General features: G+C 50.8%; 2 protein-coding genes and 1 non-coding gene across 3 annotated transcripts; 2 read left to right on the top strand and 1 right to left on the bottom strand.

Annotated features, from left to right (window-relative positions):
• Positions 1 to 97: 97 nt before the first annotated feature.
• Positions 98 to 6,813, bottom strand: ILF2 (interleukin enhancer binding factor 2). The gene is made up of 14 exons (XM_022559412.3): positions 6,706 to 6,813; positions 5,921 to 5,980; positions 5,662 to 5,704; positions 5,113 to 5,217; positions 4,665 to 4,742; positions 4,227 to 4,329; positions 3,586 to 3,651; positions 3,002 to 3,118; positions 2,436 to 2,514; positions 1,779 to 1,866; positions 1,280 to 1,341; positions 1,088 to 1,202; positions 777 to 867; positions 98 to 627 (listed from the first exon to the last, which is right to left on the bottom strand). The coding sequence occupies exons 1-14, from the start codon at positions 6,708 to 6,710 to the stop codon at positions 467 to 469; spliced, it is 1,173 nt and encodes a 390-aa protein (XP_022415120.1). The 5' UTR covers positions 6,711 to 6,813; the 3' UTR covers positions 98 to 466.
• A 226-nt stretch (positions 6,814 to 7,039) lies between these two features.
• On the top strand, positions 7,040 to 7,111 carry TRNAM-CAU (transfer RNA methionine (anticodon CAU)). The gene has a single exon. It is a non-coding gene; the product is annotated as a tRNA-Met (tRNA).
• Positions 7,112 to 11,211: 4,100 nt separating this feature from the next.
• NPR1 (natriuretic peptide receptor 1) lies at positions 11,212 to 26,186 on the top strand. Its single transcript, XM_022559410.3, has 22 exons — positions 11,212 to 13,018; positions 13,719 to 13,918; positions 14,353 to 14,466; positions 14,890 to 15,025; positions 15,297 to 15,388; positions 16,095 to 16,230; positions 16,940 to 17,024; positions 17,883 to 18,003; positions 18,857 to 18,931; positions 19,074 to 19,151; positions 19,560 to 19,664; positions 19,924 to 19,995; positions 20,114 to 20,270; positions 20,558 to 20,713; positions 20,954 to 21,122; positions 21,842 to 21,988; positions 22,074 to 22,197; positions 22,359 to 22,427; positions 22,708 to 22,882; positions 23,133 to 23,231; positions 25,262 to 25,353; positions 25,506 to 26,186. The coding sequence occupies exons 1-22, from the start codon at positions 12,304 to 12,306 to the stop codon at positions 25,566 to 25,568; spliced, it is 3,180 nt and encodes a 1,059-aa protein (XP_022415118.2). The 5' UTR covers positions 11,212 to 12,303; the 3' UTR covers positions 25,569 to 26,186.
• The last annotated feature ends 243 nt before the right edge of the window (positions 26,187 to 26,429 follow it).

Raw genomic sequence — 26,429 nt, 5'->3', positions numbered from 1 at the left:
AAAAGACTCAAGTATCATTTTCAACGAAGAGTTCATAAAGCAAAAAAAAGGAAGCAAAACAGCTTGCCAGATACCAAGGAAAAACAAGACCAAGAGCCCTACCAGGAAGTACTTTAATCTTTTTTCTTAGTAAAAAAAAATTGCAAACACTAACAGTTCACAACATTTCAACAACAAAGTACTGGTTGAGAGAGGTTTCCAGAAGCTCGGGATTCTAGAGTATTAGGAATAAAAGTTGGTACCCTGCTTCACTATAGATGGATGGCATAGGTCATAAATGGGAGACTTCTGGCTACTAAGCCAGTTTCAGAATGCAGTGGAATGACAATTCCTTCTATAGTGTCCTCTTAATCTTCCTTCCTATCTCCCCTATCCCTCAGAAATGCCACCACATAAAGCCCAGCAGCAGTTAGCTTAGGCTCCAGTCTTCTCCTTGGGTATGAAAGGGGGTGAAGAGACAGGGAGGTCATTCCTGAGTCTCCATGCTTTCCTCTTCCTCTCCTTGAGGTGGCTCTTCTGTATTCTCCTCCTCTTCCTCTCCTTCCTTCTTCTCTGGTGGCTTCTCATAAGCCTTTTCTGAAGGTGTCACTATCACTCCATCCCAGGTAGATATTTCAGAAGCAAGATCTAGAAGAGAAAAGAGGTGACTTCAGACAAGTAGCTCAACATACAAGTCATGACCCACACAGTGGAAACAGTAAGACATAAGTAGTGTAGAGTTTCTTTGTAGATCACAGAGTACCGTAAAGAACCCCTGTCCCACAGTGGTCACTCACAGCTGGCATCACCCTCCTGGCCAAGGATCTTCCTAAAGCCACCATGTGAGAGGATTCGGACCAGAGTCTGAGCTGTGTAGCAGACCATATCCTGAGGGAGAGCACAGTAAGGGTAAATTAGCAATGAAAATCAAAATACCTTATTTGACTAACATTCTCATGAAAAGTGAGATAAAAACAACTTCTAATTTCAAGACCAAAGTCTGTGAGAACCCCCAAATCCCTGACCACTAAAAACCACATTCCCTTTGCCTTCTGACCAGATATTCAAGAGTGGGGCACAACAGACCATTTTAGAGCTGTCCCAATACCTGCTGTTCCAGAGTCATGACTGTGTGTACTCTGAAGTTGCCACTCTCACAGGGGTCAGTGATACCCACCGACCCTGGCAGGAAGAGTCCTGCAGCCAGAATCTGCAAGCATCGTCTGAAACATGGATAGGTATTAGAAGAACACACAAGACAGCTTACATCCAGCCCCAAACCCAAAGCAGCATGCTATACCTGTAGGCCACATTTAGGGCCAAAGGCTGTCTGGTGGGGTTGTTCATCACAGCATAGTGCCCCTAGAAGAAAGTGAATCTGGTAGGTGTGCCATAAAGTGGCAATTCTATCTTCAAACAAAACTTTAAACCATCAAGAAGAAAACTGGTTAATGTCTAGCTAAAATTTTAACGTTGAGAAGCAGTTCTGAAATGACTGCTCATGCAGTAATTTCTCTCCATTACCACATTAATGAAATGACAGCAGTAATGAGAAAAACAAAGGTGCAGTAATAACTACTCATTTAACTGAATACTCCAAAAGCCCAAAGAAATAATAAACATTGAATCTTTATTGGATTACTTGTCCACTAATGAGATTTCTTTGTTTTTCTTTCCCTTTTCCGCCCCTCCCCCCCATTTCTTTTTAATCTGTACCAAATTTCATATTCTGGTAGGTTTCAGAGGAACTACTGTAACATAGGGAGGATCAGGAATTCCAATTGCCCTTCATTACTTACAAGTAGGTCAAGTATCCAGGGAGTGAGGGGCTCAAAGCCAGGGAAACGAATCCTCAGGTCCTTCAGCAGCCTGATGAGAACTTTAACTCTGAAGGTAAGAGGAACCAGGATTAAAAGTAATAACGGATCATGAAACAAACTAGTGAATATAACAAAAAGGAAACAAACTCATAGATACAGAGAACAAACTAGTGGTTACCAGTGGGGAGAGGGAAGAGGGGAGGGGCAAAATAAGAATAGGGGATTAAGAGGTACAAACTATTATGTATAAAATAAGCTACAAGGATATACTGTACAACATGGGGGATACAGCCAACATTTTATAATAACTATAGATGGAGTATAACCTTTAAAAATTGTGAATTACTATGTCGTATACCTGTAACATAATACTGTACGTCAACTATAGCTAAAAAAAAAATAAAGTAATAAGATTATTTACTTCCACACCTAAGGTACAGAGATGAAGCTATTTCCAGAACTATACATTCCCTTCCCTCAACCTAAGTTTGCTTACTTAAGGTAAAAATCAAAATCCAGACAGAAGATCACAGCCAAAAATGTTCTGTGAGAGGAAGTATTGGGGTGGGGTATCCTGCTGTTCAATGTAGTTAGAAGGATTAGGATATATCTTCACTCAAACAGGGAGGGACTCACGTGGACTGAGAAGCATTTTCCTCAAACCAGCGGGCATGTCGGATGGCTGCTAAGGCACTCTGCAACACCTTGATATCCACTAGAAGACAAGCATGACATCCACCAAGATGAAACATTCCCATTACTGAGCAAGCAATTCAATCCCACTGCCACAGTCCAAGAATGTGGAAGGAGGACAGGACAACACCGTAATTCCTTAAACCACCCCCGTGTTCCCCAGATCAGCAAGTCACCTGTCCAAAAGTCACTATTCCTCCCCCAAACCAAATCTGGAAGCATGAAAGAGGCCCAATTTTCTCTGAAAGCCTACCCCCTCCATAAATATTTCCTCAGTCCTTTTTCTTAAATCGTCAAACTGCTTTCTTGGCCATGCTGGCTTTGACAATTTCACTAGCAAGCTGGTAAAACTGTTTCCAAATTACAGAGGAAGACAGCAAAGTTTGGGGGTAAACTTAGTTTGTTGCTATTTCATATGTGACCTTTTGGGACCTAAGTAAACTCAACAGCACTTTATACCATGTTTTGAATTTCCCCAAATTTAACAGCAACAGAACAAAAGGACTAACAGTGGAGTTCTGGGTCCAGTTTTCGGAGATTGGGTGGCACTGTTGTAATGAGAATCTTCACTGTAGCATCAGAAGAACTGATTTCAAAGCCAGTTTCATTGGTCAGCATGGTCAAAACTGCAAAAAGAAAAATCAAAAGCTGAAACTCGTATTTCCATTAGATGACCAAAGGTAAATCCAGGATGAGGGTGGGGGAACACATAGGGTTTTTAAAAGTTATTTACTTATTTATCTTTTTGGCCGCACTGTGCGGCATGTGGGATCTTAATTCCCCAACCAAGGATAAAACCCATGCCCCCTGCATTGGGAGCTGGGTGTCTTAACCACTAGACCACCAGGGAAGTCCCCTAGATCGATTTTTAAAAACACTAACAGTCCAGAATCAGAACTGAGAATACAGAGTTTAAAAGTAACGGACATCAACTGGATTTTGAACGCTGGTGAACTCTGCCCAAAACTTCCCCAACCTAAAACTCTGCATTCGCTCTTCCTTCTAGCCTGACCTGACTTTGTTAAAATGACATTATAATCACAGAACTGGCTCCTGTGACCACTAAATTACATGTTCAGCAACAAACTCAAACCTTCAGAAGGATCCTGTGCCCTTAGGCTCTCCACGACCTTGTTCCCTAGTGCAGCAACGGCTTCCACTAGATTGAAACAACAAGAGATAATGAAGATTACAATTATTTATGTAGATTTTTCTATACATCTCTGCACTCTGATTTCTGCTGGAGCAAGGACAAGCAGCTGAATGAACACTTTTACAGGGGAAGCTAACACCTGGACAGAGAAATTGGAAGGCTCAGGGAACAGGACACCTCCTCCTATATACACACACCTTTTTCCACAGCAGGGTTTCTTGTCAGTGGGACTAATGCCATATTGGCCTGGATAATTCTTTGTTTGGGGTTGGGAGGTAGGGTCTGTCTTGTGTACTGCAGAATGCTTAGCAGCAACCCTGGCCTCTACCCAAAAACATTAGCCCCCAAACATCTCCAGACAATGCCAAATATCCCCTGGGGAGCAAAATCACCCCCAGTTGAGAAACACTGCCTTATAGTAACTGGCCATATTCTTTCAGATACAACACATATTAAAAAACTAAATTTCCCATTTGTCTTCCAAACAGCTTTTCTCACAAGAAATTTGGGCTTTAAAGATCCCTATGCCTCAAGTCCAACTACTATGTTCTGCTCCTAAGGCCAGAGAGAGGTACACTCACATGTCGGCAAAATCTTCAGGATCACCACCAGGTCAGCCACATTGTGTCCTGTAGTCATCGTTCCCTTTTTATATGATCCGACTTGTCGGACTTCTTCAATTTGCTGTTGGAAAAGGGATTTCAAGAAGAAAACTCAGAAGTGAGAAGACTGCCGAGTTCCCCTCAGAACTCAGTTACGACACAGCCTATTACCCGGATTTGGAAGTAGCAGAGTTCAAATCATATCCCCAAATAAGCACATGAAAAGCCTGGTTCATCATGGTTAGCTGACAGTAACGATACAAGTCTGGTCCCCAAGGTCAACAATACAAAGGGATTCCACTGCACTTTCCTATTTTAAGAGTGGCTTTGAATAAGCATCTGCAGAATTAAGAGACAGGAGCCAAGGGAACTTCCACACAGCTCCCCTTTCCTACGACTAAATCATCAAAAACTCACCACTTCAAATGTCCCTGGAGCCACAATCAAATTGTCAATCACATTGTTAATTTTTGTCACCAGAGAAAGGATAGAGGCCTGAAAGACAGCAGGAAACAAAAATACCCTCAGGTGAGACACTGTAAGCAACTTCTCACCAAGCTTGAATATCTTCCCCTAATCCCTTCAACAGGGGATGAAGCAATACCTTCACGGGCTCTGAGAACATCCTGACCCTTCCAGCCTTGAATACTTTTTGATCCCAAAGATAGATTCCCCAGCAAAAATATGAATGCACATGTAATTTGTTTATATATTCACCTGGCGCGCTCCCTCTACCCACAAAGAGAAATAAGGAGAACGATTAAACTTTCTGTGGAGTTTAGGCTCTGATAACAGTAACCTCACCAGTAGTTATTTACTTCTTTAGCTTTCTTTGAGGAATCTCAGGAAGGAAGCCAAGATATACCTGTTCAGCAGAGTTAGGAGCAAGGTCCTGATTCCTCTTCAGCAAGGCCTCACTGAAGGAAGTTTCATCAGGCGCTGGCTTGACCCGGGGAAAGGCCATTTCACACTAAACCAGAAATAAACAACTACATACTACCTACCAAAAATAATATACAATAGAGATTTCCTTTCTGTTGCCACAACACAAAAAAATTGAGAACAGAAAATTCTACAGCACTTATTTTTACTCCTTAAGATGTTCAAACAAGGACAGAAGCTGGAGGGAATATCCATAATATAAGCTCCTACTACTGTTACACTAACAGATAAGCCAGAGATACCATTAACTGTTCAGAACAAAGATTATAACCATGTTACTGCCCACTGTGGCCGAGGGACTGTCTTCCCCTTCCAGCTTACACTGTTTATGTATGTAAAGCGACACACGGCTGACTCAAACCCACCCCCAACTCCACTCACTAATCCCTTTCTCTGCTCCAACTACCACCTGACTTCATTAATAGGGAGACGCTGGGCTCAACCACAGTTGAACAGTGGCCAAGGTACTCACCAAATAGAAATCAAATGGGATATGTGGCACAAAGGGCCTGAACCTAAAATACGAAAAACAATCCAAATTACTCACCACAGAAATCAAACTGATCGCGCATAATGGGGCCAAACTCATTTACCAGGAGAGCATGCAAAGCATGCTTCTAACCCACAGCTGGATCTCACAAAGGCAGGTAACATTAGTCCACTCCAAACTCCTATTTAGATGACTGAAATGGAAACTAACGGCTGCAGAGATGCTAAAAACTGGCACTCACCCTCCTCCGGGGCCTCCTCTGGAACCAAAGCGCCCGCCGCGACCGCGGCCTCTGTCACCCCTAGAAATGCATGAATAGATTTTAACTTTGTTTTGACCTCGTTGAAGCAATCTCCACCATACCGGCTACGTGATTTCGAGTTAGCCTACCTCCATCGCTCTGCACTTCCCTTTGGAAGCCAAGCCATCCCATTCCCACTTACACTTCTCCCCCAGCAATTCCAAGTGCCCAGCCTCATCCCCCATGACCTCCGCCTTCTGGATAAATTAATCACATCAAACCTCACACTGAATACTGACGGGGCTCAGTGAGCCCTACAAGAAATGCCCCATAACTGCTGGGACATTCCAACCCTAAGACTTCAGAGACTAACGTGACTGCTCATTTATTCGTTCACGTGGTAAAAGCATCAGGCATATCCTATATGTCAAGCACTTGGCACTGAGGATGCATGAGGCGCGTTCCAGCCTTCTCAGTCTAGATCGGGGGGTGGGGGTGGGGAGTGCTCCTCCTGGGACCTGAGGACACCCCCTCATCTGAACACCCCAGAGACCGAAGTGTCGAACCTGCCTACCCACTCCTGGGCCCCACCCCCATCCCCGGCCCGAGTTTCCCCGCCTCCTCGGGCCCCGACCTCCCCTACTCTCCCAGCCCAGGAGCTCTCAGGTTTCCGTGCAGCCCCTAGATACACGGCCCTTTCAAGTCCTCCGACTCCTTTCAGCCCAACTTCCCACAGTTTTCGGTCGAATACCCGAAACCTCTCTAGAGCACCCCACAGCCCTTACCTCATGGCGTCCTAGAGCCCGAACAATGGAGGCCACACCAACCGCCCCTTTCCTCCGAGGAGCAGACAACTGGAGAGGCGGCCTGCCGGCGTGTCCCAACAAACTCCCGCGCGATTGGCTCCCGCCGTACTCCGCCGCTTGTGCCTATTGGTTTACTTTGGTAAACCGGTTTATGAACCAATGAAAAGCGCCTACTGTGTCAGGAACTAGCCAATAAGAATGGACTTGACAGTAACGACTTTTGCAGACACTAGGGGGTGCTGTGTAAATAAATCAGGATGGGTAGCATTCAGAGAACTTTCTGTACAGTTCATGGAAAATCGTTTTTCGAAGCAGCAGAGTGGCGCAGCGGAAGCGTGCTGGGCCCATAACCCAGAGGTCGATGGATCGAAACCATCCTCTGCTATCAGTGTGCTTCCTTGTTTTCCCTTCCTAGCAGTTTTAATTTTAAATTTCTTCAATAAATGTAACCGCCATACTCCTACTTTTTCCTCTCTCAAAAATGCAGGCTTTAGAAGCTGTTTTTGCCATCAGCAAGCGAAATGGAACAGGAAGGGACTTTAGGTGACTGTGAACATTACACGTTTGGATGTGGTTCACAGAGGCTAGAAACTTTAGGCAGGAGAAGCGGATTTGAGTATGTATATTGATTAAATCAGAGGGGGAAAATACTGATGGTGAGGGACTAGCAGGGAAACTGAGACAGCCTTTGCAAAGAGAGCTCAGAAAAAGAGCGCAAGGGAAGTGACAAGAGAGAAGGACCAGACCCCCTGCCATTTGCCCAGTTTCCCCTCATTTCTCTCTTCCTCACTCTACAACCTCTCTGGCGGATTTCACCCTTATACGAAGTTTCACAGCCACAGATATGGATATACTATGGTTGCATTTACATCAAGCATATTACTATGTGCTTTTCGTCCTTCTATAATCCTGTTTCTCCCCTTTCTTGTCTTGTTTTGCATTGATTACTATTTATTCTTCCTTCCCTGCCTCTGTCAATTGGAAGTTACACACTCTTTTTCTACTCTTTTAGTGGTTACCCTAAAAATTACAACATGCCTCCTTGAACTGGCAAGGTCTAATTTTATGTAATACTTTTACCCTTCTCGTGAAAAATGAAGGAATACTTTAATTCCATTTACCACCGTCACTCCCTCCAGAACTATATATATTGTTGTGTAACTTCTTTAAGTACTATATTGATACTGATATACTAATTGTAGTATTATTTACTACAGCAAAATGCACAGATCTTAAGTCCACAGATCGATTAATTTTGAGTAATGTATTCTGCCCATCACACAGATTAACATAAAGAACATTTTTATCACCTCAAAAAATTCACTCATACCCCTTTGCCCTTCCCTTAGAGACAATCACTATTCCAATTTCTATTATCATAGATTAGTTTCGTCTGTTCTTCCCATAAATGGACTCACATCCTATGTACTCTTATTTGTCTAGCTTCTTTTGCTTGACACATTTCAAGATTCTTCCATGTTTTTGCATGTATCAGCAATTTGTTCCTTTTTATTTATGAGTAGCATGCCATTGCATAAATATTCCACAGTTTGTTTACTCACTCTCCTGTTGATGAATTCAGGACCTCCAACTGGCTGAGACACAGGCGAGCACATCTGGGCTCTTTCCAGTTTTGAGCCATTATGTATAAAGCAGCTATGACCATTTTTGTACATGGTTCTTGCGGTGAGATGCAATTGTTCCTCTTGGGTAAGTGTAGGTGTATACGTTTACAGAATTTAAATTCCGTATATATATTCAATCTCACAAGACATTAATGCTTATTAATTAAAGCAGTGGTCATTGAGATTTGCCATTTTTAATGCTCTTTATTCCTTCCTGTATCCCCAACACTCATCTGGAGTAATATTCCTTCCGCTTGAGAATTAGTGCCCTTCTGCTGGTGGCTAACTTTCTTGGTTTTGGTTTTTCTGAATACATCTTTATTTCACCTTTGTTTTTGAAGGACATTTTCTCTAGATATGTAATTCTAAATTGGAAGTCATTTTCTTTCAGCACATTTATAATATTATTTTACTATTTTATGGCTTCCATTTTTGCTGTGAAAAAAATGTTAATCAAATGGTTGCTCCTCTGAAGGTAACCAATCCTCTTTTTTCTGCCTATTTTTAAGATTTTATATTTGGTTTAATTTCCTGCAGCTTCACTCTGATGGCTCCAGGTATGGATTTTTTTTTTCTTTAATCTTGAGATCTGTTGAACTTCTTGAATCTGTGGCTTGATGTATTTCATTTATTTTTTTAAGTTTCTCAGGCATTATCTCTTTAAATATTGCTTCTACCCTATTATTTCCCCCCCTCCTGGGCTCCAAATAAAGGTGTGTCAGACTTTCTCATGGTATTCTTTATATCTCCAACCCCCTCTTTTATATTTTTCATTCCTTTGTATCCATGCTTCATTCTGAGTGGTTTCTTCTGTCCTTTCTTCCAATTCATTACTTACTCCTCAGTTGAGTCCAACTTGCTCTTAAACTCATGAATTTGTTCTTAATTTTGGCTTTTGACTATTTCAGGTCTGGATTTTCTGTTTACTTCTGGTTTATCCTACTCCTAGGTTTCCCCTAGGAGTGCAACCTTTCAGGATCCTAACCCTAAATAGGAAGGTGGTTTACCTAAGTAATTACCTCTGGGGACATTTGGACTCCAAATTTTATCTCACTTGCCCCACACAGCCTATTTTCTGCCACCAATTTTGGATCAGCAAATGACTCTAGGGTAAAAGCTCTCTTATTGCTGGTCTGCTTTTCTGTCCTTTCATGCTCTCACTGTCTTTTAGTTCGTTTATTTTATAAAGCATTTCATCTAACATTTTTAGTTGTCTGCAGCTCAGCTTGAGGATTGGACAAATTATTTAAGCCACCATTGTTGAAAGAGAAGCTCAATTACTAAGTTGGATTTCTAGTCTAGTTCTCCTGAGCTCCAGTTCCACTAATCCAATGGCCTATTGGACACCTCCACTTGGATATCTACAGGCACTTCAAAAGCAATAAACTAAAATTGTTATCTTCCCCCCGAAACATTTCAGCTTCTTTTAGCTTCTCAACTAATGAGTCAATGTCACCTAGATTTCAGTTACTTGTATGTTCTTCCTGAATTCCAGTTGATTCTACTTAAAAAGCATCTCCCTATAGTGAACAAGACCATATTATACATTTAAAAATTTGTTAAGAGAGTAGATCTCATGCTAGGTGTTCTTAACACACACACACACACACACGCACACACACACACACACAAAAGGACACAAGGAAATGTTTGGAGGTGATGGAAACATTTGTTGTTGTGGTGATGTGTTTCATGGGCATATGCATATGTCCAAACTCATCAAATTGTATACATTAAATATGTACAGCTTATGGTATAACAATCATACCTCAATAAAACTTTAAAAATTTTTTTCCAATCTCCTATCTACCTCTATAGCCTCTGGAGCCCTCGTTATAGAACAAAGACATTATGCCTGTCCCACAAAAGCTTGCATGATCTGCCCTCTGCTGCCTTTTCTTGCCTCTCCTCCTCAGTCATTCGTACACCCATAAACCTTACATCCTAGATCAGGGTTGGAAACATGCACTGCTAATGAAGCCAGTAACGCAAATGAGTGAACAGGGTGAATAGGAACCGTGATGAGCTAGACTCACCTCAAAGAAGTAATGGATACTTGGTTCCAGATTATTGTTCATGGAGAGATGCAGGACCTAGATTACCAGCTCTCCAATATTTCAAGACAAGTCAGAATTCCAAATATTCATGTGCCATCTGCTGATTTTAAAATGTGGGCAATTAAATTATATATATATATAATATACATATATAATATATAACATATATATATTTGAGAGAGAGAATACATGCCAGACAAAACATGCCTCATCCTCCTACCCTTGTTGAATTATTTCTCGTTGGAGATTTTCCTGGCCCTAATGCAAGCAAAATAGCCCTTATCTGGGCCTTTTAGCAATTTACCTATCTCTCTGTTGTAGTATTTAACTATATTACATTATGGCTATTTGTCCCAAATAGAGCTCCTCAAATGTATGGACCATATATACATGATATATATGAGATACATATATATATACACACACACACATATATATATAGTCTTAATCTTTATACCTTCAGCCGGTGCTTAACACGTACTAGGTCCTCTGGAAATCTGCAGTACGGAAGAAGTTTCCTGACCTTTGGTCTTGCCTAGGTACAGGCTTGCAGAGGTTGGCAGCGCAATACGGTCAACGACTTCTGCTGGCCATTAGAGGGCAGACTGATTCCACAGCTCTCCGGCCCCCAGCCCAGCCGTCAAGGGCCCCAGAATACTCTCCCCAATTTACCCCTCCGCTTGTCATTTCCAACACTGTCTCCCACCGCCCCGACAAATCCCATTTTAATAATCCTCTACAAGACAAACACACACTCACACGCCGGCCGTGACCCTGAGATCACACCTGTTCGCTCTTCCAGCCACCCGCAAGCTCTCCCTCCCCGTTCCTACAGCCATTGGGGAACTAAAGAGTTAACTCCGCCCTTCTACCTGGTCCTTTTTCTCCGCTAATCCGCTCAATCTGTAAACCGGAGGGGGGGGGGAGATCCTAGATGGACTGGTTACGGGGACCCTGGATTCACCTACTTTAACGCCTTTTCCAGAAACCGTCACCCTCCCGCACCACCCCGACACACATCCAAACACACACTTTTTCCTACCAAGATCCCAAACCAGCACCTCTTTCTCTCTTCCCCAGACGGAACCAGGTAGGAGGGGAGGGAAAGGTGGGGCGCAAGAGGCCCTCTGTTGTTCCCACAGACTTCTCTATTCCGTTCTTCCCGACCCCGCAACAGAGCCCCTTCTACCCGTGCCGCTTCTCGGAGGAGCAAGAAGTTTCTCCGCCGAGAAGCGCGAAGAAGCTCTAAAGGAAAGTGCGCGGGCTGAGAGACTCGGAAGAGCCCGCGACTTCGGGGCGGGGACGAAGGAGTTAAAGATCCAGGATTGGTTCTAAGGTCACGGAGTCTGGGAGGGGAAGCGGCCGGGAGGGAGGGTTCGGAGCTTGGCTTGGGTCCTCCCCAGCCCCCCCCCGGACTGCCGGAGACTTGGGCCGGCCGGACGCCCCTTCTGGCACACTCTCTGGGCCAGGCGCTCACGCACACATACAAACACTCACACTCCCCTTTCCCTCCCTGGCGCCCTCTCCCATCCTTCTCCACGGAGCGCTCGCTCGCGCTCTCGTTTTCTCTCTCCTAACACACACACACACACACACACACACACACACACACACACACGCTCTCGCTCACACTCGCGTCCTCTCGGCCCCCGCGCTCTCCTCGCACCCACCTGCTCTGCAGCGCCCTGGGCGCACCCCTCGGTCGCGCGCCCCTGGCGCTCCTGGCGCAGACTGTCACAGCTAGAAGGGGCAGCGTGCCTCGGGGTGAGCGCCCCCGCCCCGCTCGTCCTCCCTCCCACAGGGGCGCTCCTGGTGCCCAGGATGGGCCGCTGAGCCGGAGGGGACGCCAGAGGCCATGGTGGGAGCGCTTGTCCGCCTCGGTGCCCGCTGAGGCCATGCCGCGCCCCGGCTGCCCCTCCGGCGCCCGCCTGCGCCTGCTTCTGCTCCTGCCGCCGCTGCTGCTGCAGCTCCCAGGCAGCTACGCGGGCAACCTGACGGTGGCCGTGGTGCTACCTCTGGCCAACACCTCGTACCCGTGGTCGTGGGCGCGCGTGGGACCGGCGGTGGAGCTGGCCCTGGCCCGGGTGAAGGCGCGGCCGGACCTGCTGCCGGGCTGGACAGTCCGCACGGTGCTGGGCAGCAGCGAGAGCGCGCTGGGCGTCTGCTCCGACACCGCCGCGCCCCTGGCCGCCGTGGACCTCAAGTGGGAGCACAACCCCGCGGTGTTCCTGGGCCCCGGCTGCGTGTACGCCGCCGCCCCCGTGGGCCGCTTCACTGCGCACTGGCGGGTGCCGCTGCTGACCGCCGGCGCCCCGGCTGTGGGGTTCGGGGCCAAGGACGAGTACGCGCTGACCACCCGCGCCGGGCCCAGCCATGCCAAGCTGGGCGACTTCGTGGCGGCTCTGCACCGACGGCTGGGCTGGGAGCGCCAGGCTCTAGTGCTCTACGCCTACCAGCCCCGCGACGACCAGCCCTGCTTCTTCGTGGTGGAGGGGCTGTACATGCAGGTCCGCGACCGCCTCAACATCACGGTGGACCACCTGGAGTTCGCCGAGGGCGACCGCGACCACTACACCATGCTGCTGCGCACCGTGCGACGCAAAGGCCGGGGTGAGACACGGGCACACCCATCCGGCCGCTTTGCCTCCGGGCCTTCCCCGGGACATCCTCTCTCTTCTCCGGGCCAGACTTCTCCTCCCCGCGGCTCCTCATTCCTGTCTCAGCCTCCTCAGCCCTTTCCACCTCTGAGTTTCTATTTCCCTCTCTTTCTCCATGTCCCCCCCACTTCCAGTTCCTAGGCTCTCCTCTCTTCTCACCTCCGCACTCCCCCACCTCCTTCCCACCGGTTCCTCCGGAGTTAACGGGAGGGAGAAAATGCCTCCGGCCACCATGACACTTAGTAGGGCCCCAGCTTAGTTCCTATCCCTCATCTCTCCCCCATTTTCCTTCTCTTCCCAGCAGGCTTCTTCCCTCCTCCAGCTTCTCCTCCCCGTGCTCCCACACGCCCTCTCCTCTTCCAGTCCCCTCTCCAGCTGGCCCTTCTCTGCTCTCCCCCGCTCCTGACCTCACCTTGCCCACCTTTGGCTCCATTATTCCCTCTCTCCCTATCTGGGCTCCTTCCTCCTCCCCCTCCCACCGCCTCCTCCCTCCCTTCACCTTCCTCAGGCCGCAGCCCAGACTGAGCCAGGAGTTCCACTTAACTACCTCAGGGTCTCTGAATTTCCTCCCCTGGGTGCCCCGGCTTCAGTTCCCCCTCCACTCCCTGACACTTAGGCTCTTCTCTCTCTCTCTGACCCCCCTTCCTCCACAGTTGTCTACATCTGCAGCTCCCCAGACACCTTCAGAACCCTGATGCTTCTGGCCCTGGAAGCTGGCCTGAGTGGGGAGGACTATGTTTTCTTCCACCTGGACCTCTTTGGGCAAAGCCTGCAAGGAGCACACGGCCTTGCTCCCCACAGGCCCTGGGAGAGAGGAGATGGGCAGGATGTCAGTGCCCACCAGGCCTTTCAGGTGAGTGTTCAGATTGGAAGCCCAGGCTGTGGGGCTCTGGGCTGGTGGCACATTGTGTCTGGGTCCTGGGTCCCTCAGTGTCTGAAAGGATTCCAGAAAAGAGGTTCTGGATGCTCATAGAGAGTTAGGTGACAAAGGCAGGAGGCTGGGGCAAGGGGTATATAGAGGGCCAGGGGACTTCAGAACCAGGAGGCTAAAAAGATGAGAGAATGCCCTTGAGGTGGGATAATGTTCACATCTCACAGACCATCTGGACTTGGAAAAGCCATCCCAGTTCATCCCCTGCTTTGAAGCAGGCAGCACCTCGCGCAGGACATAGGATCCAATTTGACCTTGAGCAAGTAGAGATGCAGCTCTGGGAGGTGGGCACCCAGGGTACTGGCAGGACTGGAGTCAGCACCCAGCTCTCCCCTCTCCACTGACCCCTTCCTCAGGCTGCCAAAATCATTACATATAAAGAGCCGGATAATCCTGAGTACTTGGAATTCCTACAGAAGCTAAAACACTTGGCCCATGAGCAGTTCAACTTCACCATGGAGGATGGCCTGGTAGGAGGGGTTCCTGGGACCCTGCAGCGTGGACCTCCAGCCCCCAGTTCACAGCCCTCTGCCAGTCGCCACCCTGCTCTCTCAGCCATCCCCGTATTCCCAAGTCTCCCCTTCTTTCCCTTCCCACTGTTCCCATATCTCTCCTGATGATGGAGGGGGGCATTGACAAGTTGTTCAACCTCTGAAACTCAAATCCTTATCAGTAAAATGAGGATGCTACGTCCTGCCCTATCTGCCTAGCAGGATTCAGAAGCAGTGATATACGCGGAGGCGTCTTACAAGTAGTAAAATCTCTCTGTGCTGTGAGCGTGTTTTCTCCCATCCTCTTCCAAGTTCCCAGTGCCTCCCATTCCCCACCCCACAGCGCCCCACTCTGTGCCCTTCATACATCCCACCCCAGCCCAGCTCTGCCTGCCCCTGCAGGTGAACACCATCCCAGCGTCCTTCCACGACGGGATCCTGCTCTATGTCCAGGCAGTGTCGGAGACTCTAGCACATGGGGGAACTGTCACCGATGGGGAGGGCATCACTCAGCGGATGTGGAACCGAAGCTTCCAAGGTCAGGCACTGGAGGTGGCAGGAATGGGCTACCTTGGGGTGCCCCAGGCAGGAAGCAGTGAGAAGCCCCTAGCCCTGTAGTGCAGGTAGTCACTTGCCCACACCAGTCTCTTCTACCTCTCTTCTTCTTTAGGCTCTTTTCCCCATGTCCCTAGTGCCATCAAGAAGTCTTCCTAAGTGCCCAGATCAAAAGATCAACAGACAGAGATGAGGTGTGGGACCCATGAAATTCCACCCTGTCAAAACACAGCCATCTTCCTCCATACCCCCAGGTGTGACAGGATACCTGAAAATGGACAGCAATGGAGATCGGGAGACTGACTTCTCCCTCTGGGATATGGATCCTGACACTGGCGCCTTCAGGGTAAGGCTGTGCCCCCAGAAGACAGTGCCAACTGGGAATGACACTTCACCCTCCCACCGCCCTGGATAAGAGAGAGTCCTGGATAAAAGAGATCCAGCCAATCTGGAGGAGCAACCAGAACGATAGGGACTCACAGGCGTTATCCTTGGGGAACCCCACGTCTGAGGAGGGAGCACAGTGCTGCCCTCAGGAAACTCCATGTCTCCAAAGGCAGGCAGGATCCCCTCCCAGCGGAGACAGACTGACTCAGGGCCAAGATGAATGCACATCATATTGCTCTATAAGTGCAACAGGAACAGGAAGGGGTTGAGACCACAGGCACCAAGGAGCAGATCATCCAGGGAAGGCTTCCTGGACGAGGGGTGCCTGGATTAGGCCTGGGAATGTGGACCGAGAACACTGCATTTTCCTATCTCCTGTGTGCTTCAATCCAAGATTATAAACTCCCTGAGTGTAGGGCTGTGATTCTATACAGAGTTTTCTTTATAAAGCCTTTAAGTCATTTTCAAGTTTGTCCACTCTGATAACATGGGGCATGGGTATGAGGCTCTCTGTATCCAGTCACGGCAGGGACTCGTTGAATAGTTGACAGTGCAGACACAGTCCCTGGCAGCAGAGATGGGGTAGGTGGGGGGCAGGATTTCTCCCTTGGACGGGAGGCCTCACCAAGGGCCCTTGCCCACCGACCGCTCCTGCCCTCCCATAGGTTGTTCTGAACTTCAATGGAACCTCCCAAGAGCTGGTGACCGTGTCAGGGCGCAAACTGAACTGGCCTCTGGGGTATCCACCTCCTGATGTGCCCAAATGTGGTTTTGACAATGAGGACCCAGCCTGCAACCAAGGTGACTGCCCCTTGCCTTCCAAGCCTCCATTATGGAGATGCTGCATCCTTCCTGCTCAGGGAGTCAAATACGTGCTCCTCTCCCACACTGAGGGGTTCCTGGAGAGACTCCTCCTGCCTTTTTCTTCCCTTCATCCATCATCCCAGTTCACTGATTGAATATTTTTTTAAACTTTTTATTTTATTTCATTATTATATTACTTTTATTTATTTATTTATTGGCTGTGTTGGGTCTTCGTTGCTGTGCACGGGCTTCGTCTAGTTGTGGCGAGCGGGGGCTACTCTTTGTTGCGGTGTGGGGGCTTCTCATTGCGGTGGCTTCTCTTGTTGCGGAGCACGGGCTCTAGAGCGCAGGCTCAGTAATCGTGGCCCACGGGCTTAATTGCTCCACGGCACGTGGGATCTTCCTGGATCAGGGATCAAACCCGTGTTCCCCGCATTGGCAGGCGGATTCTTAACCACTGCACCACCAGGGAAGTCCCTAATTGAATATTAAAAGGTTCTTCAGGGAATTCCCTGGTGGTCCAGTGGTTCGGACTCCACGCTTCTACTTCAGGGGGGGTTCGATCCCTGGTCAAGAAACTAAGATCCCACATGCCTGTGCGGTGCAACCAAAAAAATTTAAAAATAAAAAAAATAAAGGTTCTTCCTCCTGCTGTCCAATGTCTAACCCAAATCTCTCTTGCTGCAACTTGGACTCTCCCCTACAGACCACTTTTCCACCCTGGAGGTGCTGGCTTTGGTGGGCAGCCTCTCCCTGCTCAGCATTCTGATCATCTCCTTCTTCATATACAGGTAAGCCTTGGAATGAGGGTGGTGATTGAGGCTGGGAGACCTAAAGAACCAATAGCAGAGGAGGTGGCAGGGACCCAGAGGGAAGAGGGAGGGGTAAAGGGACAGCACAGCACAAGGCCCAGGGAGATGGCGGAGAAAAGAGACTAAAAAGCCTCAGGACACCTGGAAGAGAGAAGGAGGAGGGGACAGAGGTGGAGTGGCCAGGGAGGATCTGGGAGATCCAAGAAGGAGCAGATCTGTTGGGGGCATCATAGGGTGTGGATTCCGGCCTGAGGCTCGTTTATCCTCCCTTCCTGCTTGTACAGACGGGATGGGAAGCAGTGGTCCAACACCTGTGGGGTTGGGCCTATATTCGTTCAGCAGGGATGAAGGCTCTGCTGGGTACCAAGTGCCGAACCCAGAGTGGAGGAGAGAGAGAAGGAAGCCCCACTCCTGCCTTCCAGTGGGAGGCTGACAGGAAAATGCAGGAAAAGTTAAAGACAGAGGGAAGCAAGGAGGGAGAGAAGGAAATCAATGCTGGTCAAGCATATACTGTGTGCCAGGCACTTCCACACACAGTTTTTCTTTTCATTTTTGTAACAATGCTTTGAAATAAATGTCGAGGTCCCCAATTTCCAGATGAGGACATTTAGACATGAACCTGAGACTCAGAGAAGTGGAATGACTACCCCAAGGTCCCCAGTGAGGCAGAATTTCACCCAAGCCTCCTGACTCTCAACCAAGAGGATGTTAACTGCCCCACCCATCTCTTAGCAACTGCAGTGGTCCCAGGGCTCTGAGGAGAGGCTGGGTCAGGGGCTCAGACAACCCTGGGTCAGGGGCTCAGACATGGACTTAGGTGCACATTTCATGCCTCAGAAAGATGCAGCTGGAGAAGGAACTGGCCTCAGAGCTGTGGCGGGTGCGTTGGGAGGACCTGCAGCCCAGCAGCCTAGAGAGGCACCTCCGGAGTGCAGGCAGCCGGCTGACCCTGAGCGGGGTAAGAACTCCGGTACTGGGGGGAGGGGGCAGAGTTGGGAATGGGCGTGTGGGTAGTGCCTGATGGGTAGGGTAGAGAGCAGGCTTCTAGTCCCAGCCCTGCCTTCACTCGCTGTGTGACCTTGGGCAAGTCACATTCCCTCTCTGAGACTACCGCAGGTAATGATTACATCTACAGAGCTCCCTCACAGGGCTCTTTCAAAAGTTAGAGATAGCATATGTGAAAATGCGTTTTATTTTATTTGTTTGTTTTTTTATATAATCATCTGAACGTTTCTGCATACTTTTTCTTTTAATTGGGGTATAGTTGTTTTACAACGTTGTGTTAGTTTCCACTGTACAGCGAAGTAGTAGAGTTCCCTGTGCTATACAGCAGGTTCTTATTAGTTATCTATTTTATACATATCAGTGTATATATGTCAATCCCAGTCTCCCAGTTCATCTCACCCCCACGCCCCACCCCCCTGAAAATACTTCTTTTTTTTTTTTTTCGGTACTTGGGCCTCTCACTGTTGTGGCCTCTCCCATTGCGGAGCAACAGGCTCCGGACGCGCAGGCTCAGAGGCCATGGCTCACGGGCCCAGCCGCTCCACGGCGTGTGGGATCTTCCCGGTCTGGGGCACGAACCCATGTCCCCTGCGTCGGCAGGCGGACTCTCAACGACTGCACCACCAGGGAAGCCCCTGAATATACATTTTTAAAAAGTAAATAAATGAGGAAAGGATTTTATGATGTGGAATGAGAGGCAGGGCAACACAAAGATAAGGCAGGGTAGTGAAGACCAGAACTCAAGCAACCAGGATGGAGAGCCGGGTCCATGGGCTGACCACCCCTCCTGCACTCCGTCCCTTCAGAGAGGCTCCAATTACGGCTCCCTGCTGACCACAGAGGGCCAGTTCCAAATCTTTGCCAAGACAGCATATTATAAGGTGGGTCTGGGGAAAGACCACTGGTCCTCAGGACTGGGGCAGGGCTTTCCTATAATGGAGGACTGGAGACGGTCTTAGCACAGGGGTGGGCTGTCAGGGCTGGGCCATCCCCTTACAGTGACAATCTCCATTCCTCACTCAGGGCAACCTCGTGGCTGTGAAACGTGTGAACCGTAAACGCATTGAGCTGACGCGGGAAGTCCTGTTTGAGCTGAAGCATGTAATGTGGGGAGGGAGGCAATGGCCTAGGGAAGAATCTAGGGACACAGGGGAGGTTGGCCAACAGAATGGGTATGGAGGGACTGCAGGGTATCCTAGGAAGGGATGAGCACTGTAGCCCTGGGATGGGCCCCTGCGTGTTGTGGGTACGAGTGGGGGAATCATAGATGGGAGAAGGGCTGGAGATTTTGTAGGGGCTCCATTGGATAGGCTTAGGAAGCAGAGGGAGTAGGGAGCAGGTTCTGGGGAAGGGTTCTTTAGAACAGGAGTGGGAATCACCGGGGAAGGTCCTAGAATGTCTGCAGAGAATGCATAGGGACTTAAGGAGAGTGAGGGGTCCCCAAGGGTGGGGGCAACTTGGCAAGGAGTGAGGTCTCTGTCAGGCTCTGATGCTGGCTCTCACCTGCAGATGCGGGATGTGCAGAACGAACACCTGACCAGGTTTGTGGGGGCCTGCACTGACCCCCCCAATATCTGTATCCTCACAGAGTACTGTCCCCGTGGGAGCTTGCAGGTGAGGCAACAAGGGAGTGTCAGGACAACTAGGTCTAGCCCCGGGTCTGCCCCTGACTCAACATAAGGCCCTGGGCAAGCCTCTCCTTCTTTCTGACCTCTATTTTCCCCATCTGTAAAATGGGAGTGGGGGGAGGGTGGTGGCACTGGAGTAGATCCAAAGCTTTGTCCCGTTCTGCCAGTTTATGTCAGTGGAACCCCTGCACTCCTCCTCCTGGGGGCATGTGCAGGGTATAGAGCTGACTCTCACTGCCCAGCAGGACATCCTGGAGAATGAGAGCATCACCCTGGACTGGATGTTCCGGTACTCGCTCACCCATGACATCGTCAAGGTAGGCCCAGAAGGGCCCACTGGGTGTTGGGGGAGGGGCCAGGCAGTCTTCTCCCCTGGCTGTGGTTGGTTGGAGATCTCACTCATGCCCAAGACCCCTGCCTCCCCAAATTTCCCAGGGTATGCTGTTCCTGCACAATGGGGCCATTTGCTCCCATGGGAACCTCAAGTCATCCAACTGCGTGGTAGACGGGCGCTTCGTGCTCAAGATCACTGACTACGGGCTGGAGAGCTTCAGGGACCCGGAGCCCGAGCAAGGACACACCCTCTATGCCAGTGAGCCCCGACCTGACTCTGACCCCTACCACCACCCCCAGCACAGCCCAGTGGGGATGCTGATGCCTGGCCTATGGTGGGCTCAGGCCCACCTTTCCCGACTCCCTGCTCAGTTCATCATCAGTAGAAAGCGGAGTCAGACGAAATGGTCTCCAGGCCCCTTCTAGCCCTAGCAACCCCTGTGATGTCTCCAGATCAGTCCCAGTCACATCCTCCGGGACCTTGTTTCCCCTCATCCCTTAGCTTTGGGGCCCTTCACCCTGTGACTCCTGACCTCTGACCTGCAGAAAAGTTGTGGACAGCCCCTGAGCTCCTGCGAATGGCCTCACCCCCTGCCCGGGGCTCCCAGGCTGGTGACGTGTACAGCTTTGGGATCATCCTTCAGGAGATTGCCCTGAGGAGTGGTGTCTTCCATGTGGAAGGTTTGGATCTCAGTCCCAAAGGTGAGAGGACCATGCTTTCCCCTAATGCTGCCACAGTCAACTAACCCCAGCTCCAGAGAGAGGGAACCCTGGAAATGCCACCACCCTTTGCTCCACTGCTGCCAATGACCCTGAGCATGACTAGCCCAGTTCCCTGCAGGGCTCCCCTGCCCCATGCCCTGGTCCTGGACCTCCCCACCCCGTTTCTCAACAGGCCCCGGGCTGAACCTACCCCTCGGCCTCTCTTCCCCCACCACACAGAGATCATCGAGCGTGTGACTCGGGGCGAGCAGCCCCCCTTCCGGCCCTCCCTGGCCCTGCAGAGTCACCTGGAGGAACTGGGGCAGCTGATGCAGCGCTGCTGGGCCGAGGACCCGCAGGAGCGGCCACCCTTCCAACAGATCCGCCTGATGCTGCGCAAGTTTAACAGGTCGCTGGCATTAGTCCTGGATCCTCCCAGCCTCCTCTACCCCCCACAGCGACCGCGTGCCTCACACTTAAGTCTTATCCCTGTGGTGGCAGAGCCCACGCACAGCCCCCCGCATACACAGCCTGCTCCAGCCCGCCACAGCCTCGCAGCCCCCTCTGTGAATACTGTAGGACCCAGCTGGTCCCACAGTCCCCTACCTCTCATACCCCGCTCCTCCAGCGGCCCCTACTCCATCAGCCTTCAGTGGCCGCAGAGTAACTGGCCTCCCACCTCCTCCCTACACCTCTCTGCCCTCCGTGGGAGCTCCCACCCGGCCCTTTGATCCCCTTTCCCAGGGTGCCCCTGGGGGCCGGTTTCTCCAGGCACACCCCTCTGCCAGCCTGTGTGCCCTCACTCCGTTCTCGAGTGGTCCCTGTCCCCTTCTGCCTCTTCTACCTCCTTCTAAGCCACTTGTGTTCAACAAAGATGTTCAAAATAGCCAATACGTCTGAAGCTTGAAACTTGACCCTGGGGTCTCAGGGATGAATTGGACTTTCCTCCGACCCTTTTCCCCTGCCACCCCCATCCTTCTGTGCCCCCCAACCCTGACTCTCGCCAGGGACTCCACTGCAGTGGGCTGACATTAAGCCTGGGGAGGGTGAGAGCCTGGGGGAGGCGCTTCAGGGTAGGGCGTGCCGCTCCTCTCTCACCACCACCCCTTCCGCCGCCCCTGTCCCCAGAGAGAACAGCAGCAACATCCTGGATAACCTGCTGTCGCGCATGGAACAGTACGCCAACAACCTGGAAGAGCTGGTGGAGGAGCGGACCCAGGCCTACCTGGAGGAGAAGCGCAAGGCGGAGGCCCTGCTCTACCAGATTCTGCCTCAGTGAGTGCCCGTGCTTGGTGCTCCCACCACCCCTGTCCCAGCCCCACCTCACCTTCTGATCCTGCACCTGTCCCTGACCCCTCAGCTCAGTGGCTGAGCAGCTGAAGCGTGGGGAGACGGTCCAGGCCGAAGCTTTTGACAGCGTCACCATCTACTTCAGCGACATTGTGGGTTTCACAGCCCTGTCGGCGGAGAGCACGCCCATGCAGGTAAGTCAGGCACAGCCCCAGGTGTCGGAGCAGCCAGGTGTGCTTGGCTTGGCACCTGCATCCCATAGGCCTGCCTTCTGGTTCCGCTTTTCCCACCCGAGCCCAGGTGGGGCCCCGGGGCCCCTTACTCCCCACCCCTCTTGGCTTCTCTTTTCTTCCAGGTGGTGACCCTGCTCAACGACCTGTACACTTGCTTTGATGCTGTCATAGACAACTTTGATGTCTACAAGGTGAGTAAAGATGGGAGGGGACAGACAGACGGATGTGGAGGGCAGAATGGCATAGTCTTAAGCGGGAAGACCAAGAGACGTGGACAAAGACAGTGTCACAGGGAGGTGTCACAGGGAGACCCAGGAACAGGCAGAAAAACCGCGCGGGGGCTGGGGGATGAGCGAACACAGTGGCTGGTAGATGGGGGGTGGGGACAGGAAGGCGGTGCCCACAGTGTGGGGGCGGCACCGGGAGAAAGTTCCAGTCCTCAGGTCCGGCACCCTCTCGCGTCCCTCACAGGTGGAGACCATTGGTGACGCCTACATGGTGGTGTCCGGGCTCCCAGTGCGGAACGGGAGCCTGCACGCCCGCGAGGTGGCCCGCATGGCCCTGGCCCTGCTGGACGCGGTGCGCTCCTTCCGCATCCGCCACCGGCCCCAGGAGCAGCTGCGCTTGCGCATCGGCATCCACACAGGTGAGGCCGCCGGAGGGGCGGGGAGGGGGCTCCCACAGGCTGGAGCTGCAGATGAGAGACGAGCGGGCTGCGTCGCCACCGCTCCCCGTGCGCGCGTACACCTACACCTCTGGGCTCCCACCGACAGCAGGTCCCACCTGCTGCCTCTCCTGGAGCGCTCTAGCCCCGTCCTATGGCCACCCTCCGTTCCTCCCACCTACTTCCCTAAACTGATGGGTTTCCCTCACTGATGGGCTTCCGCTCCCTCCAGGACCCGTGTGTGCAGGTGTGGTAGGGCTGAAGATGCCCCGTTACTGTCTTTTTGGGGACACAGTAAACACGGCCTCAAGAATGGAGTCTAACGGGGAAGGTATGCTGGGTCCCCGAGGTGGGACAGGGAGGGGAAGGGTGGCTGTGGCTGAGGAAGGCTCTCCTGGCAGTGGGTGCCTATCCAATCCATGTTCTGTCTCCTCCCAGGCTCCCTTCTCATAAGGGTTCAACCTGGCCACATCACCTTGAATCTAATCAGAGACTCAGGTCCCAGCTGCGCCCTCTTGGCAAATGATTGAAAAGTCTTTCCAGGCCAATGTCCAGCAGTTCCCAGCTGGGAACTACCTTTAGGACCCTCTTGGGTGTGGTAAAAAGGGCTCCAGAGCAGCCCACTTGGGTGTGAATCTCAGCTCTACAACCGACTCAGCTGTGTCAGTTTGCTACACCTCCCTGAGCCTCTGTTTTCCTCACCTGGAAAATGAGAATTAAACATGTACCTCAGAAGGGTTACGTGAGAAAGTCACATAACGCGGCTAGCAGATAGTTGTCATTCGACTTTCCTGAGCCTTAGCTGGTTATCTTTTTTCTTTTTTAATTAATTAATTTATGGCTGCCTTGGGTCTTCGTTGCTGTGCGCAGGCTTTGTCTAGCTGTGGCGAGTGGAGGCTAGTCTTAGTTGCGGTGCGCGGGCTTCTCATTCTGGTGGCTTCTCTTGTTGCAGAGCAGGGACTCTAGGTGTGCGGGCTTCAGCAGTTGTGGCACGCGGGCTTCAGTAGTTGTGGTTCGTGGCCTCTAGAGCGCAGGCTCAGTAGTTGTGGCGCACAGGCTTCGTTGCTCCGCGGCATGTGGGATCTCCCCAGACCAGGGCTCAAACCCGTGTCCCTTGCATTGGCGGGCAGATTCTTAACCACTGCGCCACCAGGGAAGTCCCTGTTTATCTTTAAAATGATGCCTGTCTCAGTGTTCTAAAACACATAGCCCAACCCCTGGAACACAGTAGGTACCAAATAAATGCTTGCTCCCACCTCTTCCCTTGGGCTTGCTTCCTGTTGATCTTCTGCCTCCTGCTGTAGTCAACACAATTCAATTCAGTAAATATTTATTGAGCAACTACTGAGTACCAGGCCTTGGAATACTAAGACGACCCAGACCAAAGCTTGCTAGGGAGTCCACGCGGACCCCAGCTAAGCCTCGTGGTGGGCAAAGGGCTACTTGGGAGCCCAGAGGGGGTCTGGTTCAGCAGATATTCCCTGGGCACTGTGTTGAGGGCGTCGAGGTGGAGAAAGCTTCTCACTGAGGTTCAGTCCTCAAGGAACACATTCTCAGAAATCGTTTAACAGCAGAAAAGGGCCTCTGCAATGCAGACCCCAGGAGTGGTAGGGGCGAGTTCAGAGGGAGGTCAAAGAAGGGCTGTGGGGAACAGCAGTCAGGAATCAGGAGTCTGGGCAGACCTCAGCAGATTTGGGCAGGTCTCCTCCCCGAGACCGGGGCTCCCTCAGCCCTGAAATGAGGGTGTTGAGTTAAGGAACGATGATAGCAAACACTCGTATAGTGCCTCCTAAGTGCCAGACTCTTTTAAAATGCGTAAAGAATAATGTTAAATTTGATCCTCACTAGAAGGCTTTGAGATGGGTCCTGTTGCTATCAGCATTTTGTAGAGTAGGAAACTGAGGCACAGGTAGTTTATACTACTTCCCCGAGCAAGTGTCCAAGCTGGGATGCATACTAGGCAGAGCAGGCTCCAATGTCTGAGCTCCTGACCACTACACTCTATTGTCTGTCTAGAGCCTGGTGATGCTCTGGAGTGCTGTCTGATAGAACTTTCTGCAGTAATGGAAATGTTCTATGCTGTGCTGTCCAATATGGTAGCCTCTGAGGCATTGCATTTTTCACTATATTTCAATTACAGTTTAAATAGCCACATGTGACTAATGGCTTTCATGGTGGACAACACAGTTCTAGAGTTCTTAGGGAGAGGCCCGTGTAGTCAGACACTACATGGAGGGGGTGGGACTTTGAATTAGGAGGCTTTCTGGGCCAAAGGAAGGAGGGAGAGCATCTTTCTAGCCCCACAGTCCCTGATCTCCTGCTCCCATCTCTTGCTTCTCTCATCTCCCTTCTCCTACCCAGCCCTGAAGATCCACTTGTCTTCTGAGACCAAGGCTGTCCTGGAGGAGTTTGGTGGTTTCGAGCTGGAGCTTCGAGGGGATGTAGAAATGAAGGTAGGAAAGGAAGTCCCTACCCTTACCACCCCTTAGGGTCTCCGAAGGGCTTACCCTCCCCCAGGCCCCTTCTCAAGCAGCCAACCCCACTCCCAACATTTGGGAAAGTAGATGAGTCACTCCCCACCCCAAACCCCTCTTTTTCCCTCCAGGGCAAAGGCAAAGTTCGGACCTACTGGTTATTGGGGGAGCGGGCGAGTAGCACCCGAGGCTGACCTGGCTCCCCTCCGGGCCATCCACACCTCCCTTCCCTGTGCCAGAGGTGACAGAGAGGTGCCAGGCCTCAGCCTCGCCTGCAGTATCCCCACCATTGCCAAAGAAGTAGTTTGAACAGCTCAGACGTGCAGACCCCAGTGGAGACACCAGACGTTGCCTCTGAAAGTGGACTGGTATTGGGGGAGAACTTGGAGCTCACAGGACTGGACCAAAACTCACAGCCATGCCCAGGGACACACACACACACACACACACACACACACACACACACACGTAGGCACACGCACCCACTCTCCACCCTGACTCAGGCCAGGCCAGGCTGGGACATGGATTCCTGGATCCTCCTGCCCCTCCCTGTGCCCTCTTCCCTCAACCGTGCTACACTGTGACTTTTATGGGGAGGAGGAAAAGGCAAAGGGATTATAGGTGAATCAAGGGGCTGGGGGGAGTCCACATCTGGGCCTAGCCCAGATGGGCCACAAACACCACCACCCCCGTCCCCCACCACCCAACCTAGGATGCAATGCACAGGGGAGAAAGGGAAGGACAGAGGGCTGTGGGCTTGTGTGCCTTGCTTCTCCTGTGAGAGGAGACCATTAAAATCTTTATTCCAGTGACAGTGTCTTTTCTTGAGGGAGAGCGGGTTGCCAGAAAACACAGTCATATTCTCCATCCTGTGCTTCAAATAAGGTGTTTCTCAAGTTGGAATGCAGTATCTGAAAAAGGCTGCAGTGCCCCTTCCGTTTTGAGGAGCCAGTGTAACAGCCTGCGAATTACCCCAGCAGTGCTGGTGCTGTTGGTCTCAGGACCCATTTACTCCCTTAAAAGCTACTGAGGGCCCCAAAGAGCTTTTGTTTATG

This window comes from Delphinapterus leucas, chromosome 1, assembly GCF_059928025.1.
Source record: "Delphinapterus leucas isolate spDelLeu-1000000601 "Yukka" chromosome 1, BTC_Dleu_Yukka2, whole genome shotgun sequence".
Classification (NCBI taxonomy): domain Eukaryota; kingdom Metazoa; phylum Chordata; class Mammalia; order Artiodactyla; family Monodontidae; genus Delphinapterus; species Delphinapterus leucas.
This window is presented reverse-complemented; position numbering and strand designations above follow the sequence as displayed.